This window comes from Heterocephalus glaber, unplaced genomic scaffold (genome assembly GCF_053883595.1).
Source record: "Heterocephalus glaber isolate CG9 unplaced genomic scaffold, H.glaber_assembly_v1.0 deba00001757, whole genome shotgun sequence".
Taxonomy (NCBI): domain Eukaryota; kingdom Metazoa; phylum Chordata; class Mammalia; order Rodentia; family Bathyergidae; genus Heterocephalus; species Heterocephalus glaber.
This window is the reverse complement of record NW_028258454.1, coordinates 3839222-3854408: the sequence shown is the minus strand read 5'-3', so window position 1 is coordinate 3854408 and position 15187 is coordinate 3839222. Positions and strand designations below refer to the sequence as shown.

The 15187-nt window shown below is 40.4% G+C and overlaps 1 protein-coding gene and 1 pseudogene across 4 annotated transcripts in view; both read left to right on the top strand.

Moving 5' to 3' along the window:
* Positions 1–15187, top strand: part of Iqgap2 (IQ motif containing GTPase activating protein 2) — a 284128-nt gene that overhangs the window by 163237 nt on the left and 105704 nt on the right. For all 4 annotated transcript variants that reach the window (XM_004870168.4, XM_021248556.2, XM_087201158.1 and 1 more), the window contains 2 exons: positions 932–1092; positions 9363–9487. In XM_004870168.4, the coding sequence (XP_004870225.1) occupies positions 932–1092; positions 9363–9487 (286 nt within the window). The remainder of the gene's footprint in view (positions 1–931; positions 1093–9362; positions 9488–15187) is intronic.
* On the top strand, positions 1099–3589 carry LOC101707359 (centromere/kinetochore protein zw10 homolog pseudogene; annotated as a pseudogene).

Sequence of the window (15187 nt, the reverse complement as noted above, 5' to 3'; positions counted from 1 at the left end):
TTTATCCTTCTTTATGTCAGAGTAGTATTCCATTGTATAAAAAAACCACATCTTCTGTATCTGTTCATTGGTTGATGGGCATTTGGGCTGGTTCTAAGGTTTAGCGATTACACACTGTGCTGCTATAAACATGGGTGTGTATATATGACTGTGGTATGATGCTTTTCACTTTTTTTTTTTTTTTGTACCAGGGATTGAACTCGGGCCCTTGTGCTTGCAAGGCAGACAGTGGAACCACTGAGCTAAATCCCTGGCCCTGATGCTTTTAACTCTTTCAGGAATATACCAAGAAGAGATTATAGCTGGATCAAACGGAACCTCTAGTTTTAGTTTTTTGAGGAATCTCCACACTTATTTCCACAGTGGTTGCACCAGTCTACACTCCCAATGTGACCTACCTTAGATATCCAGGGACGGTTCCCTGGAAGAGGCAGAGAAGGTGAATCAGCAGTCGTTCCATTTGGCTCTTTCCTTATCATCTTATGTAGTTAATGTAAGATACTTGGATAAAATTACTTACATGCTTCTCATGATGACTACGTCTTCCTGTTTGGTTTAGAAGGTGAAATTATGCTTTGATATTCTAAAATCAGTTTGCTGCAAGATTTCTTGGAGACACAGAAAGCTATAATAGTGGATTTTAATATGATTATAACGTTGTGTATGTAATATTGTGACTATAACATTGTGTTCATGTAACATTCCAAAATGGAAAGATACATATCAGCTATTTAAAAATAATTCTTTTCCAAATTCCTTCATAACTTTCTCTTTTGAAGTTGGGCCAAGATGAGTCACCTAAGGAAATCCCAGGAGTTGTTTTACCTGCTCCTTGGGCTCTCAACATCTGTACCTTTTCCTCCTCCTTTGCACTATAACATACACGTGGTGTGCGACTCAGGGGCTGACACTGCCATGTGTTTCCCAACAGAACTACCTGGCCCACGAGGAGCTCCTGATCGCGGTGGAGATGCTGTCTGCAGTGGCCTTGCTAAACCAGGCCCTGGAGAGCAATGATCTCGTGTCTGTGGAGAACCAACTCAGAAGCCCCACCATAGGATTCAACAATCTGGATGAGGCGTATGTGGAACGGTAAGGGACATTTTCCAAACTCTCTTTCAGCGTACAAATTCGTGTTTGGCAATCTCGCCCATTAAGAATTTCTTCCTGGGTGGGACGGGAGTGCCGCGCTGGCTGCTCGAGTGACCCACTGGGCTTCACGTTGCTGTCACGGCGATGGCTTCCTTCGTTACAGAAGTTTTGGCTCACTCAGGGAGCTTGGAGAAGGAGGATCTCAGCACCTGGATCAGTCGTCTTACCCAGCGAGTGGAGGAGATCAAGGGTGAGGTGTGCAGTATGATCAGCAAGAAGTACAGTGAGTTCCTTCCAAGCATGCAGAGTGCACAAGATCTGGTTACCAAGGTGGATAAGTTATCTGATGACACTGACCTGTTGAAATCCAGGATAGAGAGGGAGGTCCACCAGGATCTTCATGTATCGACTGCTGAATTTACAGACTTGAAGCAACAGCTGGAAAGAGACTCAGTAGTCCTGAATTTGCTTAAACAGCTACAGGAGTTTTCTACTGCTGTTGAAGAATATAATTGTGCATTAGCAGAGAAGAAGTATGTCACTGCTGCTCAGCATCTAGAAGAGGCACAGAAATGCTTGAAGTTATTAAAATCAAGAAAGTGTTTTGATTTAAAAATGTTAAAATCGCTCAGCATGGAGCTTACAGTACAGAAACAGAACATACTTTATCATCTTGGAGAAGAGTGGCAGAAGTTGATTGTTTGGAAGTTCTCACTATCGAAAGATACCAGCAGCTTAGAATCTTGCCTGCAAACGGAACTTCATTTATGCACTGAACAATCCCAGAAAGAGGAGAAGACACCTACACCACCCATCAGTTCTGTCCTTTCGGCATTTTCTGTTCTTGGAGAACTACATACTAAGCTTAAATCATTTGGTCAGATGTTGCTGAAGAATATCCTTAGGCCTCTGGCATCCTCCCCATCCCTTCATGCTGTAGTAGAAAGCCAGCCTAAAGCAGTTGTTCGTTTTGAATCTGATGACTGACCTGGAACATCCATTACCAATCTGAAGTTTTTGCGAAGATCCGACTGGTACTGGAAGTACTCCAGAAACAGCTTCTAGATTTGCCTCTTGACACTGACCTAGAAAATGAAAAAACATCTACAATCATATTGGCTGAGGTGCTTGTTGATGTGATCTGGCAGGACTTGTCTGAGTGCCTCATCAAACACTGTTTGGTTTATTCTGTTCCAACAAACAGCAGCAAGCTACACCAATATGAAGAGATAATACAGTCCACTGAAGAATTTGAAAATGCCCTAAAGGAAATGAGGTTTTTAAAAGGAGATACTACTGATTTGCTGAAATATGCTCGTAATATCAATTCTCATTTTGCTTTGAAGTGCCAGGATGTGATTGTGACAGCCAGAAACCTAATGACCTCTGAAATTCACAATACTGTGAAGATTGTTCCTGATTCTAAGATAAAAGTCCCAGACTTACCCAGTCCTGGTGAAGATGACAAACTAGCAGTGCAGAAAGTGTCTGCAGTTCAGTATGATGGAGCAGTGAATTTAGAGCCTGAAAATACACTGGACTAACATTCTTTTTCTTTGCACACATGCCACATGAGTGAATCAGTGCAGAAATTAATGGAGCTTGCCTATCAAACTTTACGAGAAGCAACAACCAGTATTGCTCAGTGTGCTGTTCAACTTTTCTACTCAGTGAGGAATATCTTCCATTTGTTCCATGATGTTGTGCCAACATATCATAAGGAGAATCTTCAAAAACTTCCCCAGTTGGCTGCTATTCACCACAACAACTGTATGTACATTGCTCACCCCTTGCTGACCCTGGGGCACCAGTTCAGGTTATGTCTTGCGTCCATTCTTTGTGATGGCACTACTACCTTTGTGGATCTTCTACCTGGCTTCAGAAGACTTGGGACAGAGTGCTTTTTGGCCCAAATGTGGGTACAGAAAGGTGAACTTCTGGAAAGATTGTCAAGTGCTAGGAACTTTTCAAACATGGATGATGAAGAGAATTATTCTGCAGCAAGTAAAGCAGTTCGGCAGGTACTATACCAACTAAAGAGACTTGGAATTGTATGGCAGGATGTCCTGCCAGTGAATATATATTGCAAGGCTATGGGGACTTTACTAAATACAGCAGTTTCTGAAATCATTGGCAAAATCACTGCTCTTGGGGAGATCTCTACTGAAGATGGTGATAGATTATATTCCTTATGCAAAACAGTGACGGATGAAGGACCCCAAGTATTTGCACCTCTATCTGAAGAAAATAAGAACAAGCAGTATCAAGAAGAAGTTCCAATCTATGTACCAAAATGGATGCCTTTCAAAAAACTGCGTTTTTAAAGCAAGCTTGCTTGCAAGAAATTGGAGATCGATGAGCTGATGGAAAAGGACCCCTGGCAAGTGCATACTCTTCCAGTGAAGCAAAAGCTTCAATTCGTGCCTTGTTCCAGAACACAGAAAGAAGAGCGGCTGCCCTTGCTAAGATTTAAATAATTACATTTTTCTGAGAGAAAAAAAAAAGAATTTCTTCCTCAGTGGAAGACTGTATATACTACACTCATGTTTCTTAAAAGCTAGTCTACTCTCCTTTAAGCTTTCCTCACAGTATTCCTTTGAGGGGCAAAAAAGAATCATCTTTGGGCAATGAAGGACTGAATTTGAATTGGCAAAGATTATTAAATAAACTAAAAACAGAGGAACTGCACACCTGTAATCCCAGCACTCTGCAAGGCTGAAGCAAGATTGGTAGTTCAAGACCAACCTGGGCAGCTTAAAGATTTATCAAGACTCTTAAAAGAAAAAAAAAAGTAAAAAGGGCTGGAGATGTAGCTCAGTAAAAAGGACTTGGGTTTAATCCCCAGGATTGGGGGGAAAAAAATAGAAAAACTGTTGAAAACAGACCTTCCCTCAGGCTTTTTTTTTTTTTCGAGAGAACAGACTGTAAAGGAGTAGAAACAACCTTAATAATCAGCTTGTCCAGTTTTTAAATTTATCGATGAGGAAACTGAATCTGGAGTTATGGTCCCAAAGTCAGGCAGTTGGGCCTTAACTCCATTCTTCTGATTGTTAAGCCAAGGAATCCTGAGAACATGGTGGGTTGTGGCAGTGGGTAAGAACCTCAATTCATTACTTTCATTTTGTGTTTCTCAAATGTGCTATTAAGATAGAACAACTTATGGTGTTATAAAACACTGTAGTGGATCTACAGTGAAAGCAAGGAACCAAAATTAGGAGCCAAATTAGTCCTTTTTTTTTTTCTTTGCTGATGGAGGTTGAAGCGAGGGCCTCACACATGCTAAGCAAGGGCCCTACCACTGAGCTGCTCCCCCAGCCCAAATTAAGAGATTCATTAAGACAAAAGCTTGAATTGGAAGAAATGAACCTGGATTCTTCTGGCCACCAGGGGGCGATGTCTGCCCGGGTCTTGACAAAAGCTCTTTCAGATGCTGCTTCTCATTGAACTGCTTTCATCTGCAGGTTGGCTAATTATCTTGGGTCTTGTACAGTTGCACAGGAAAAATCAAACTTATTAGATCTTAAACAAATGGTGTTTGATCTCTGGCATATATAGAAAATGATGGAAGAGAAAGGATGGTGCATTTTCCTGGTTTTTAGTCTTCCTGGAGAAATGAATGTTCAGCCCTCTCCCAGAGTTTGTTTCCAAGGCCACTTATTTCTGCCTCCACTGTTTCAACTGATGGCACCACTCTCTGCCCCCAGCCAAGCACCTGCAGGCTCAGCTCATGTTTCCTCTGCCCTCTGCCACTGGTCCTGCATGCAGTAAGAGCCGTTCACTCTGTACCCCTCACCCAACTGTGTCCAGGCTGCCTCTGCAAAGTGTCCCACTTCCTAGCCACCTGCACGTAGCCTTGTACCTCTTACTGTTTCTGCTATAACCCGCACAGCGCACCTCTTACCTCTTTCCTCCCTGGCCTGTTCATCACGCATTCTGACCCAGCCGGGCTTCAGACGCTCTTGGTGTCTGAGTAGAAGGCACAGCTGGTCACCCCTTGTGCAGATGACACTCTTATATGATATCATTGTCATATTTAGCACCCCAGGGCGCTGCTCTCTAGAGAACAGCGACCCTCCTCCTACCTACCTCATTGTTCATTATGATAATAAACCCCTCCTTTACAAATACCCCATATGGAAGTGGCCCCTGTCCACTTGAAAACTACATTTATACCTATATTAGCCTCTTCATTGTTACTACAATGAAGTACCACAGACAATTCGCTTAAAAAGAGAAAAACTTTATGTTGGCTTACCAGTCTGGAGTTTCCAGTCCATAATCAAGATGAGGCAACACAACAGAGCAGAGTACACAACTCAGTTCCTGTGCCAGGAAGCAAGAGGGAAAAGGCCTGGGTCCCACAATCCTGCTCAGGGGTGTTCACCCCAAGACCTGGGCCCTTCCTTTCAATAACACCGCCTGGGAATCAGGCCTTTAGCAATAGACTTTTGGGGACCATTCACAGCAATACTTGCAGCAGAAACCAGGAGCCTACAGAAACAGAACTCAAGGGCATTTGAGAAACATTTAAAATGTGTGTATTTTGATGATTTCTTACAATTCAGTTTAAGCACATTCTGACTCACCTGGGCAGCCACTCAGATGACCCAGTACCAACATGAGAGTTCAGGATCTACTCCGGTTCTGGTGTTGGTGTATTGGCCCTGAGTGATCTTCCACGGCCTCTGCATCTCACTTTCAATATCCACTTCTCACCCTGGATTCTCAGAAGACCAGATTTTCAGGTTGCCAAGTTGGAAAAGCACTGCTCTGTTCAGGGACACCCCTGCTCAAGGTCTTCATAACACAAGGATGCTGGGCAGGGCCACCCTCATAAAATCATGCAAAATCTCTGCCTGCTTGTCATGGCTTCCACTCCTGGAGGTCTGTTTGCCCAGAAGGATTCTTTGTCTAATTCTCCCAAAAGTGATATATTGGGTAGCCTTGGCTTTGCATATCCACTGTTTCCAGATTAATTGTTCTAAAATGTAGCTGTGTTTATAACATTCTCCTGTTTAGGTGTTCTCTGTTCTTATCTGAACTGAGGACCAACTGTAAATGTGCTGTTCTGACATTGGCTACAATGGGTATTTTGCATTTTGGCAAAGCTGGATCCAACCACATCATTGATTTGCTGGCCTGTTTGTTCCTGTGCCTCCTCCTCTTGCCACTAGGAACTTAGTATCTTCACTCAGCACTGCTTGGCCCAGTATCGGAGCCTTGCCTGCTGTATATGATGTGTCCATGAGTCATTTCCATGCTTTTTCCTGTCTTGGCTAAGTTCTCTCTTCTTAGAACCAGCATGATGTGGTTAGAGGAACACTATCTGAGTTCAACCTTCCCTAGCTAAGTCCTTGATTCTTTGTCTATAAAGCACAAAACATAAATAAAACAACCCAAAAGCCCACTCTGCATCCTCAGACCAATCTTAAAGATTGAGTACCTGGTTTAGTGCCTGCCATGGGCAAGGTGCCAAGGAATAAGAATTTACCTCCATTTCTCTGTCCTTTGAACCCAGACCTACTCATAGAGATGGTCTCTGCTTGGATGGCCTTCCCTGTGCTCTGGTTTTGTGCCCTTTTACATCTGTGTCTTCTTACCCACTGGTCTGAGTGCTCCTGCAGGTAAAGGCTGTATGTTGTTCCTCTCAGTCGCCCTGCAGTGCCTGCCACACATTTTGCGTGTAGTACATGTTTAATGAGCATCTGCTGATCTCAGTTGGATTGCTGTCTTCTCAGAGCGTCCAGGCCTGTTTTGTCACTAGCCTGGCCAATCTGTCCACTGCTGAAGCAAAGAATGCTCTGAAATGCAGGACAGAGACCTGTTTGGATAGACGTGTAATTGTTTCCAAAGTTGCTTCTGTCAGTTCTGAAGACTGATATTCATTGGGGAAAGCCTGAGGAGCTCTGTTAACTTCTTCCCAAAATCTTTTCCTTTTGCTGGTTGGTTTTCATTTCTAAAGAGAGGAGGGGTGCTTTGGATTCATCCTTAGGCATTCTCACTTTAGTCCTGTGGGGCCTCCTTTCAATGTTGAGCGTATGAAATGCCTAGAAGAATTTCGCACTTTAAGGGCTGCCCACTGGTATAAGTCACCATTTATCTCTGTTGTAATTGCTGTCAGTATAATTCAGCATATACTGTATCTGTAGTGTAGCAGAGTATTTTCTCAGGTCTGTAACTCTTAGTAAAGTAACCTTGAGCCAGTTTCAGGCCTGCATAGGTGAGACCTCATTCAGTTACAGACAGCAAGTCATTACAGCCACATCCTATTTTGAATATGGTTCTTTACTCAAGGTACTTTTGTGGAAGACATTTCAATGTCACCTTGAAGAATGCAAAACTTTGAGAAAATGTATCACACAACCAGGAAAACAATTTTAGACTCCATGTTCCTTCTTTGAAACTTTCCTGTCAGCAAAACCCTAGGGTCTCTTCAGCAGTGGAACTGTAAATGAGTCGCTGGTATTGTACAGAAAGGGCCCTCTGTCATTTCCCAGGTGTGAAGATGTAAACGCAAACTGCCTTAGTCACGTTAGCCTGAGGTTATAACGTCGCTTTATTGTTTGATGTTTATTTGTTTTGCTGCTAGGGATGGAACCCAGGGCCTCACAACACTAGAGGGCCTCACACACCCTTGTTCTGTGATTTTTAAATGGCTAAATTGATTATTGAGAAATGAGAATTTCTTATATCAAGATGGATTTTCTCTAAAACTTCTGTAGAGCAGAAAAAATATCAGAGAGGTAACCAAACTCTATTTCCCAGCAGCTGTGTACAGTGAGGAGGGTCAGGGGTCAGGATAGGGACTCAGAAGAGACAGTTTGAGTCCCTGCTATGCAGCCCTCAGGGAAATGGACAGGTGATAAGAAATTTTAGGGTAGTCTCCTTCAACTCCTGGACCTCATCTTCACGGAAACATACAGTGAAGGGGTGGGTAATTCAGCAAGTTTTCTGGTAGTGCATTTCATTTTCTTTGATTCCTCAGTGGACACAGGACTCAAGGTAGCCGAGAGCTATATTAGGGGTACAGCAGAAAAGCTCAGATTTTAGAAGGAACAAGAGAAAGAATGGAAAAGGATTCTTGATGATAGAAGGATTGACAGATACGGTATCTTTGAATTGTATTACAGAATAGTCACCTGAAGACCAAGAAGACTCAAGACATGCAAATGGGAGGAAAATTAGTAAATAAGAAAAAACAATAATTTCCTGGAGTTGAGAACTAGTTTTTCTTGAGTTAGGTTCAAGGTTGGGTTTGGGGAACTTTCATTAATCAGATTTTTTAAAATATAAAAATGCTTTTCAGAAAACCCACCAATAGTAGAAGTGGGCTGTGTGTTGACAAAGCCCCAAGAGATGATTTTGTTTGCCTTTCTCCGCCATCAACTGTACTTGGCCACATATGTCAAAGTTAGAATAGATAAGCTTCTTCAACCTCTGGGTCCGTCTCATCATCAATATCATCCAAGTATGGATCACCAGCCCCTAATAAATCTGTTCCGTTTTCTTCATAATCTGGAAAAAACTCCTGTCTTTCAAGTAACTCTTGATATTTCTCTTGGTAATCTGGATCAGCTGCGGTGAAAGGAACACCATCAGATGTATAAAATGTTGGTTCATTCATAAAGTAGTTAGGATCATTTTCAGGTGTTGCTTCTCTGTATGTTGAAGTTGCATGGACTCTACCCCAGTTACTCAACTGGAGTTCAACAAGCCTCAAGAGCATCTGTTTTACTTCTGTTGCAGTTTGCATCTAGGACAACATTTTCAATTCTCTGAATAATTTCTTCCATATCGTGTTTAATTTTTCTTTCCAAGCATCTTATGAAAAGTTTTGTTTGGAATCAGAGCATAAGTGAAAACAGTATAGTTAAATTTCAGCATATCAGTTTTATAAAACAATTTAGGTATGTTGATTTAGCAGAACACAGGAAAGCAAGAACATGTGTCATACTTATACCAAATTAAGGACGTTGAGTTAGTTACTAATGTATGCAACTTTAATTTTGTTTAATGCTGTCTGCCAAAATAAACTTTATTCCCTGTTTTTAAAAAAGTTAGAATAGATAACATGAAGCCAGACATGGTGGCCCTCACCTATAATCCCTGTACTCTGGGAGGCTGAGGCAGGAGAATCACAAGTTTGAACCCAGCCTGGGCAACTTAATGACTGACTTAGTGAGACCCTGTTTCAAAATTAAAAAAGAAAAGTTAACATGAGTGAGGAATGAATGGATATCTGACCAGTGTTGTTCTGTTCTTTTCCACAGTTACACAAATGCACTGCTTTCCTTTAAACTAGAAGCCATCTCCCAAGGGCAGGATAACTTAAGCTGGAATGAGATTCAGAATTGCATTGACATGATTAATGCTCAAATTCAAGAAGAAAACGACCGTAAGTATGCGGCACATTCCTTTTTCTAGCTTAGTAGGAGAATAAGGCATCTAGACAAAATAATTCCCTGGATTAAAGTTGCAACTTTTTGCTCTTGGAAGCTTATAAGGACACACATATGCTACATTTATATATAAACTCATGCCTGTACTCCTGTACCAACATGTTATAAACATTACAAGGCATATGCAAAAAGACGTAAAAGGATAGAAGAAAATACATAAATAGAAGCCCTAGTTATTTTCTTATCTAGAAAAGACTACTCTAGATAACTTAGCTTTTTTAAGCACCTGACTTTATTTTAACCTTTCTTTTGGGCAGTTTCCTCAAAGTACACATACTTTTTTGCCCTACAAATGAAGGACTTGGGGCGTAATCTAGCTCTGTGATCATAAATCATGGTGGTGTGCTATGCTTCAAAGCTTTCGAGCAAGCTCGAGTGGAGATGCCCTGATGCAAGCTTTCTTGAATGTCCACTTGCTTCCTTGTCATTTGCCTCTTATAAAAACAGATTGAAAATGAGGTGCTATACGTTTTCAGCAATGAGTATATTCATTGCTTTTCTGTAGCATGAATGACCAAAATTCAAGCTTTAAGCTGTCTTCTCCATCATGAGAAGAAAACCAACACCTTCTTCTCTGGCTTCCAAACTCTTTGACTTGTTAGCAACAGTGGCTATAGAATTGCTAAAATCATTGACCTCCTGTCTATCTCTGACTTGGGCTTTCCTAGCTCACTTGCTCCGAGCTTGCTGGTTGAGTGGGCAGAAACTCCTCTCCAGAGTCTCCAGTGTTTGTTCTAATGTGTTGGGCTTAGGTCTCAGGCCTGGTCTCTTAATGCTGTATCTAACTTTGAAAAACTAAAATCATGCTTGAAATAAAGCATATGATTTTGTTAGTTAGTTGCCTTTACATAGGTTTGTTTCTTTGCTTTGTTATTTCCTGTGAGCACCATGCCAAAAATCAAGGCCCCCTTTGGTTTTCTGTTTTTTAAACATCTTCTGACTCTAGGGTCCTGCTACGAAACAAGGTCAAGCTGCGCTGCCCTGACACAGTGTGCACTGGACATACTACAGGGACAGTGATCCCTGTGCACTTTCTTAATTTTGCTTTTTGCAAGTTTTATAGACATCTGAATTTTTCTCTTCGGGGAAGAGAAAGGTTTCTGTTGATTCTCTGCATTTCCTGTCAGGGAGCCATTTGAAATCTCTACAGTGAGATACAGCCCACTCAGCTCTTTCTGACTCTTGCCAGATGTTAGTCCAGAGGGAAGCACTAAGTTACGCAGATGTTCATGGGTGAGGGACCACAGCTCTGTGTGTGTGTGGGTGTGGGTGTGGGTGTGTGTGTGTGTGGGTGTGTGTGTGTGTGCATGTGTGCTGGCACACACAGCCCCTGGCCCTCCGCCCTCCTCCTGGACCCCACTTCTGAACCCTGTGTCTCCTGCTGCTGTGGTCCGGGCATGATAGCTGATGTCCCCAAAGGACAGGACCTCTGTCTTCTGGTAGATGAAATGAAGAATCAGGTTCCATCTTGCTTTCCTAGCTCTCCCCATTTCCTTTCGACAACACCTGCAGTCCAGGCCTCGAGGGTCGGTGCTGAAGAACTATGGCTCCTCTCTCCTCCTCCTTGACTAAAAGGGGAGGTACTGCTTTCACAGGTCAAATAGAACCTTTGCTTTGCCAGGAAAAGAAAAACGAGTAACATTTGGGTAACTTTGAAAGATAGTGGCCTTGTGAGGATACTGTTGTTACAAAAATCTCTTGACAGCTATGGTTTCTGTCTGGGCACCTTGACTGCTAAGTTACTATGCAGCAGACAGAGCACACGGCCACACTTAAACATCTTAAATAAAGGACATAGGTGATCATCAGAGTAGTTACCTCAGAGATGGATGCTTCCTTTCCTGGATTTGGGAACTTTAATAACAGGGTATCAAATGTATCTGTGTTTTGGTTTGATTTTTTTTTTCCCTTCTGTTAAATTGAGGTATTTTCGTTTAAAGTTCCTTAAATACTAAGTTTGGTATCGTGTGTTTAAGTAATTGCTTAATTTTACAGAATATACTATTGTGAATAGATAAGATTTACACGCAGTAGTAAAGTCATCTGCAGGAAATGTACTGAGAACTTTTTGTGGGGATTTTGGAAGTGCATTGCTTTTTCCCTGCCACCTGCCCCAGGGTCCAATGCTGTGTGTGGCTTGTGATGGTTCAGGTGTGTAGCTAAGGAAAATGCTGAGTGTGGAAGGTGACTTCGGTGAAGCAGCTGCTGCTTGCATTTCCTTGGCCTTGGGTGCTCTTTGGATTTCTTACTAGAAAGTTCACTTTCCCTAATAGAACCCATAGAGGAACATTATTTTAACCATGTAGCCTAAACAAGAGAGTTTTTGTATTTGAGAGTTTGCTTTTTATATTTGGTAGGCACCATTCTTTGTAGGTTACCTCATCCACTGTATGAAATATAAGAATTCTCAGAGAATATCCACTTTCTCATTGGGCTGGAATGTTAGAGGATTACACACTGATTGAAAGAAGTGGGTCATGGGCTGAGGCTCAGCAATCTTTGTTCATATGGCACTTTTTTTTTTTACTTGTATAAACTCAGAACTCGAGGCAGATGTACAGGAGTTGCGGAGGGGGGATTGGGTTGGGCTTTCAGCTCCTATGAGGTCATTTACTATGACCTCAGCGGCTTGGCTCTTAGCCACACATCCAGAATTTAGGCAGGTGATTTCCACCAAGTCAGCTGAAATGCCCTCATTGCCAGGTGATCGGCTGTTAGGATGTGTGTACACTTTGTATTTAAGTATAATCTGGACCAGCTACCGGGAGTTTTAGATTATTCTTTTCCTCTTATGGATAAATATTTTCATTCTTAGCAAGGTGGTATTTATGGCATTTCAGAAAATAATTAACTAAATATCTTATCTTAATTTGAATGTCAAGATATACTTTGCAAAACTTAAACATACCCATTCTGTTCCATGGCATATTACATTTATTTGTAAAGTGGCTTGTGATGAAAAATAACTGGAAAAATGAGAAGTAAGAAATTTGGGAGTGAGAATGTTTGTTTTGTTGGCTCATTGCTTGTTAATATCTAGCTTTTTTACTAGTTCTTGCTCATCAGCACTAGTGTGCCTATGTGTGTAGGAATGAATGTGTATGTGTGTACATTATAAACACACTGCATTATTTTATGACTAAGTGATAGTTTATTTATTTATTTATTTATTTATTTTTGGTATCAGGGATTGAACTCAGGACCTTGTGCTTGCGAGGCAGGCGTAGCGCCACTGAGCTAAATCCCCAGCCCAGTTTATTTTTCATAATATGGTGATAATGAAAAGTAGCTTCCAAATAAATGCACTGTTTTGAGAATTCTGTAAACTTTTCAGACTCCATAGCCTGGCTTCTATCCTTTTTATTATTGAGCCTTAAACAGTTTGTATTCTGAGATCGTTTAATGTGTTAAATATGGTAGAAATGAAACTACAGGATATCCTTACTCATCCTTCAGCTCATTTGTAAATTAGGGCTCCAGGCATATTTAATTACCTGTTATATAAATAATACGTAAAATTAAACTCTATATTTGAACTTGAAAAGTATTCTAAAATGTGCCTCACTATGTTTATTTCTACAGAGCCTACATGCACTTCCCTGCCATATGGGACTACTTAAATGTAATTTAATTAAAGTTAGGCAAATTTTTGTTTGGCTCTTCAGTGACACTAACCACATATTGTGTCCTCAAAAGATACCTATGGCTGAGGGCAACTATATGGGACAGCACAGAAAGAGGACATTTTCCGTCACCATACAGAGCTCTGGGGAACGGTGCTGGGCTATACTGTGCAAATATTCACTGTACTGCTTATTACCACTGCTGGGAACTGCTTGATTTTGAACTGTTTTTTCGAATCCTTTACACAGTGCTAGAGTAACCTGAAGAATAAAATAGAATGTATATCCAAACCATTCCGTCCTTCAGTTTCCCTTTCTGTACATCTCTACCTTCCATTATTCCAGCTCTGGTATTCCACGGTTCTAGCATCTAATCTCTTGGCATTACTGTCATGATGTTTAAGTGAGGGTTATCCTAGAAATAGAATCCCTGTTCCTGTTCATATGAAAAATGATGTCCCCCTTTTTAATAATAGTTTTATTAAAATATAATTCATATATCATAAAATTTGTTCTTATGCGGTCTAAGTGGCCTTTTGTGTCTGTTTTCACTTAACCTAATATTTTCAAGGTTCATCTTTTCTGTATCATATGCCAGGATACTTCATTTTCCATTCTAGAATATCCCAGTCTATGGCTATGTATTTGTTTTATCTACTCATCAGTTGGTGGAAATTTGGTCTGTTTCTGATTTTTAACTGTTATAAATAATGTTACAATAAACATTCCAGTACACATTTTTATGTGGACATGTATTTTCATTTAGCATACAGTTAGAAATAAAATTGTTCGATCATATGGTAATTCTGTGTTTAATATTTTAAGGACCTTCGTAGCTGTTTTCCAGAATGACTGCACCATTTTTCATTCCCAGCAGCAATGTATTAGGGTTCCAGCTTTTCCATATTCTCACCAGCACTTGTTATTGTCTTTTTTATTATGACCACCCTAGTGGGTACAAAGTGAACTTACATTTTCATAAAGACTGATGATATTGAACATCTTTTCTCGTGCTTCTTAGCCATTTGTAAATCTTCTTTAAAGAAATGTCTGCTTGAATTCTTTACCAATTGTAAATTGAATCATTTGTCTTCTTATTGTTGAGCTATAAGTGCTTTCTTTATACAGTAATATCTAACCCACAAGTTATTTTATTAGATATGACTTGCAAGTATTTTTTCCTCATTCTTTGTTTTTTGCTTTCTTTGATAATATCTTTTAAAGCACAAAAGGCTTAATTTTGACAAAGTCCCGTTTATTTATTTTTTACTTTTATTGTTTGTATTTTAGGGAATATAGCTAAAAAAATAATTGCCTAACCCAAGATCACAAAGATTTACTCCTTTGTATTCATCTAAGAGTTTTATAATTTTAACTTTGGCATTTAGACCTACCATCCACTTTGAGTGAACTTTTTGTGCAGGGTTGATGACGAAGAGGTCCAGCTTCATTCCCATGTATGTGTATGTCCAGTCACCCCAGCACCATTTGTTATGACTTTTTTTACCCATTGAATTGTCTTGTACCTTTGTTTAAAAAAAATTAATTGACATTAGGTATAATTGTCTGTTTCTAAACTTGCAATTCTTTTCTCTTTCTAAATGTTTATCGTATGCCACTACTATGCAGTATTAATTCCTGTCATGTAGTAGTAAGTTTTGAAATGGAAAAAGTCCTCCGGCTGTTTTAAGATTCCAATGGTTATTCTTGTCTCCTTGCATTTCCATATAAATTTTAGGATCAGCTTATCAATTTTTTTAAGCCACTGGCATTTTTATAGGGGTTATGCCAACCCTATGGATCATGTTGAGGAGTATTTCCACCTTCACAGTATTAAATCTTGCAATCCTTTTGATTAGGTTTTCTTGACTTTTTTTTTTTTGTGGTTTTTCACACCTTCCAGTGTACATGCTGTGTGCTTCTTTTGTTAAAGTATTCCTTAATAGTCTTTGTGTCATTGATATTTATTTGTACTTGGAGTCTATTGCAAATTGAATTTTTAAATTTTCATTT